The sequence below is a fragment of the Pristis pectinata genome, chromosome 15 (assembly GCF_009764475.1).
Source record: "Pristis pectinata isolate sPriPec2 chromosome 15, sPriPec2.1.pri, whole genome shotgun sequence".
Classification (NCBI taxonomy): domain Eukaryota; kingdom Metazoa; phylum Chordata; class Chondrichthyes; order Rhinopristiformes; family Pristidae; genus Pristis; species Pristis pectinata.
In genome coordinates, this window is record NC_067419.1 from 47,592,150 (window position 1) to 47,596,844 (window position 4,695).

The 4,695-nt window shown below is 49.8% G+C and overlaps 1 protein-coding gene across 1 annotated transcript; it reads right to left on the reverse strand.

The window, feature by feature from the left end:
* Nucleotides 1-3,680: 3,680 nt before the first annotated feature.
* ascl1a (achaete-scute family bHLH transcription factor 1a) lies at nt 3,681-4,283 on the reverse strand. Its single transcript, XM_052030732.1, has one exon. The coding sequence runs from the start codon at nt 4,281-4,283 to the stop codon at nt 3,681-3,683; it is 603 nt and encodes a 200-aa protein (XP_051886692.1).
* Nucleotides 4,284-4,695: the final 412 nt, after the last annotated feature.

Here is a 4,695-nt window from a genome sequence, read left to right on the forward strand (position 1 = left end):
CTTCATGTCATCTGCAAACTTACTAACCCACCCCTCCACTTCCTCATCCAGGTCATTTATAAAAATCACAAAGAGTAAGGGTCCCAGTACAGATCCCTGAGGTACACCACTGGTCACCGACCTCCACTCAGAATATGACCCTTCAACAACCACTCTTTGCCTACTGTGGGCCAGCCAGTTCTGGATCCACACCACAATGTCCCCTTGGATCCCATGTCTCCTCACCTTCTCCATAAGCCTTGCATGGGGTACCTTATCAAACACTTTGCTGAAATCCATATACACTACATCTACTGCTCTCCCTTCATTGATGTGCTTAGTCACATCCTCAAAAAATTCAATCAGGCTCATAAGGTAGGTCCTGCCCTTGACAAAGCCATGCTAACTATTCCTAATCATATTATACCTCTCCAAATGTTCATAAATCCTGTCTCTCAGGATCTTCTCCATCAGCTTACCAACCACTGAGGTAAGACTCACCGGTCTATAATTTCCTGGGCTATCCCTACTCCCCTTCTTGAATAAGGGAACAACATCCGCAACCCTCTAATCTTCTGGAACCTCTCCCGTCTCCATCAGTAACACAAAGATCATTGTCAGAGGCTCCGCAATCTCCTCCCTCGCCTCCCACAGCAACCTGGGGTACATCTCATCCGGTCCCGGCGACTTATCTAACTTGATGCTTTCCAGAAGTTTCAGCACCACCTCTTTTCTAATATCTACATGCTCAAGCTTTTCAGGCCACTGCAAGTCCCCAGTACAATCCCCCAGGTCTTTTTCTGTAGTGAATACTGACATAAAGTATTCATTAAGTACCTCCGCTTCCGGATCCATACACACTTTCCCACTGCTGCACTTGATAGGCCCTATCCTTTCACGTCTTATCCTCTTACTCTTCACATACTTGTAGAACGCCTTGGGGTTTTCCTTAATCCTGCCCGCCAAGGACTTCTCATGTCCCCTTCTGGCTCTCCTAATCTCTTTCTTAAGTTTCTTCCTTTTAGCTTTGTAGTCTTCCAGATCTCTAACATTACCTAGCTCTCTGTACCTTTTGTATGCTTTTCCTTTTGACTAGATTTATTATAGCCAAACACCACGGTTCCTGTATCCTCTCGTGACTCCCCTGTCTCATTGGAACATGTCTATGCAGAACTCCACACAAATACCCCTTGAATATTTGCCACATATCTTCCGTACTTTTCCCAGAGAACATCTATTCCCAATTTAATCTTCCATTTTCCTGCCTGAGAGCCTCATAATTCCCTTTACTCAAGTAAACGCCTTTCTAGTCTGTCTGTTCCTATCTCTCTCCAGTGCTAACGTTTTGTTTGAAGTTGTTGGATAGCGCCCATATGACGCTTCCAAAGAGGCCATCATTTAGCGAATATGATAGCATTTTGACAACACGCTGGTGTCCAATCAACATGCATCAAGCATATGGAACAAACAAAGTCGGTTATTCAGCCTTTGCTCTGTCTTTCATTAAGGTCTGATCTTCTACTGCAGCTCCATTTTCCTGCACTATCCTCATATCCCTCGATTATCTTAATGCCCACATATCTATGGGTCTTTATTCAGTAACTTGAGCCTCCACAGCCCTCTCTGATACTGAATTCCAAAACTTTGCCTCCCGTCTGAGTGAAGAACTTTCACGTCACCTCAATAACCTAGCTCCCAATCTGAGACTCCCTAGCCCTGGACTCCTCGGCCACAGGAATCACCCTCCCTGTGCCCACACCGTGGGGTCCTGGAAGAATATTGCAAGCTTTATATCTTCCACCCTCCCAGAACTCCGAACATGATAAGATGCACACTGAAACAATCAGAAAAGGTATAATCACACACATTGGATTCAACAGTTATTTCCACAAAAAGTTTTATTATGAAACTAGTATGTAGAAAAAAGTCATACATAAGATGCTCTGTCAGTTTCCAAAAAGGCCATAATATATATAATATATAGGACAACAGTCAAGAATAAAAAAAAGGAGCAAGAACTAGACTGTAAACCAACATTTGGAGAGGAACTAAGTCAACTTTGTTGGGCAGTGAAATTGCCAAGTTCCACAGGAATATATAAATTCGATCATAAGACACTAGCCGGCTCTACAGTACGTCTGGTACCTGAATCAGTGACTTTTCAAATCACACCTAGGCAGTTAAAAGGTGAGGATGTACAGACATCACAAGTTCCTTTATATATCGCCATATTCACATTAAAAAAACATTTAACCTTTGTACAAAACTCTATAAATCCATCTCTCTTATATACAAAAATAGCTTAATATAATTCAGGACTGGTTAGATACAAATAGATTTTCTTTAAACAAAAACTGACAAAGGTTGGAAGCATTCTATATCGAAAATAGTATAAAAGTATCATTAAAACAGCTCTTTGTTTGGGTGAAGCGTATTGCGTTTTCTTTAGGAATTAAACAAACAACATGGTGCTCTTGTTATGCTAGAAGGCTTTTCAAAGTTCTCTTTGCTCAGAGGTTTGGTACAAAGAGATAGTCCACAGGGGCAGGCAGTGCTGAAGTATTGTTTCTTGACATTTTCCCTCTTCAGGTGTGGCCCGGTTGCGGTGGAGATGCGCTATGTCACCCTGGACCCCAGGGTGAGTTTTACCCTTGGCTGACTTGCCAATGTTCATGACTTGCTTTCACGGACCGCTGATGGTCTTCGGGTTATCTGCGGGAAGTGACTTGCAAAGACCAGCAGTGGGCTTTGTCCCCGTTGGGGTTCCAGAGCGTGTGTCCCGGGATACTTCCCCTTGGCAGACCTGGATAAAACAAGAGAAGAAAAATGATTTAAAAGTCTTCACCCAGGCAATAACTTGTCTAAATGGCCGCAAGTGGAACAAATCCATCCCACTGCATTGAACTCTCAAAGAACTTCCCAGCACACAACTTTGAGGAACAGTCTACTAACCCGGGTAGTAGAATGGTTTATTAAACTGCATGATATCTCCAAGGTATCACAGGATGACCTACGTTTGAAGACCTATTCACATCTCTTTTCTCTCTTGAACAACGCAAAGCCCCTCACACACACACACACACACACACACACACACACACACACACACACACACACACACACACAGTGTTCCAAAATTTAGTGGCAGGTGTAGAATTGCTCTTGCACAAGGAATGGGATTTAGTCTTTGGTTACACTTGGACTCAACTTGTTCAAGTCCAGTCTCTCTGCCACTGGTTTTTGGGAGAGTAAGTTTCACCCTGTGAGGGCGAAATTCCGTTCCCAGGAGCATCACCAGCCCCCAATATCCCCTATTCCCTACTGGAATAACTCAGCGGGTCGAGCAGCGTCTGTGAAGGGGAAATGAATTGTCGACGTTTCGGGTCCAAACCCCTCATCAGGACCCGAAACATCGACAATTCTTCCCCAACACCACCCCCCCCCCCCACCACCCCCATCCCCGACAGACGCTGCTCGACCCGCCGAGTTCCTCCAGCAGATTGTGTGTTGCTCTGCAGCCTCCAATATCCTCTTCTGTTGGAGGGGGCGCTTAGGAGGGGAGAGGAGGAGGGAGGTGGTGGGGGGGGGGGTGGAAACCAGCCGTGTCGATGCGCTCGCCCCAAGGTCGAATTTCGCCCCGTTAGGCGTTCACCAGCCTACCTGCTGCGCAGAGAGGAGAGAGGGGGGAGGAGAGAGGTCCCTCAGAACCAGGTGGTAAAGTCCAGCAGCTCTTGCTCCTCGGCGCTGAGCGGGTCGCAGGAGGCGTCGTCGGACGAGCAGGAGGACACGGGAGAGCCCGCCATAGAGTTCATCTCGGTGGAGAGGCTGGGGGAGAGGAGGCCGGACTGGAAGGCGGCGCTCACCGCGTCGTGCTCGTCCAGCAGCTGCTGCAGAGCGCGGATGTACTCCACGGCCGAGCGCAGCGTCTCCACTTTACTCATCTTCTTGTTCGCGCTGCCGTTCGGGACGTGCTCCCGCAGGGTGGCGAAGCCCAGGTTCACCAGCTTCACCCGGTTCCTTTCGCGCTCGTTGCGCCGGGCCACGGCGGCCGGCTGCTGCGGGGGCAGGCTGTAGCCGAAGCCGCTGAAACTCAGGCGCCTCTTGCAGCGCAGCAGCTCCGGGGAACACGAGCGCTGCCGCTTGAGCTTGGCCGAGGCCAGAGTCTGGCATTGCCCCCGCTGCGGGCTCACCTCCCGCTCGCCCGGCGCAGCAGAGGCGTAAAGGCAGGCGGACTCCTCGCACGGCTGCAGTTGTTGGTCCTGCTGCTTCCCAGCGCCCCTGACAGTGCTGCCCATGTTGGGCATCGGGCTTGGCAGGGGGAACCGGAGAGGAGGGAGGGGAGGCTGCGCCGCCTGAAGCCGTGGATAAAGGGCGCAAACTCCGCCGGCGGTGCGCCCGACTCGTGGCGTTCGCGTGCTGCACCGTGCGCCCCTTGCGCTTCACTTCCAGCCGCCTTTTATATAGATTTTTTTTTATTGAGGGTGTTTTGCAAAAAAGAAAAAGAAAATCCCCCTCCTCGGGCACGCTTCACCCTTGTCGGAGCTCGACTGAAAGCCCCCGGCGCACGGGCGCTGCCTTTTCAAACAGGAGGCTTGCGCCGCCGCTCCGCCCCTTCACCAACCCCTCCCTCAGACCGGTTGTCCCGGGCGTGCGCCGGACGCGTGCCACCCGGGCCCCTAAATAAACACCGCCTCAACCGGCCCCTTCCTTCCAAAC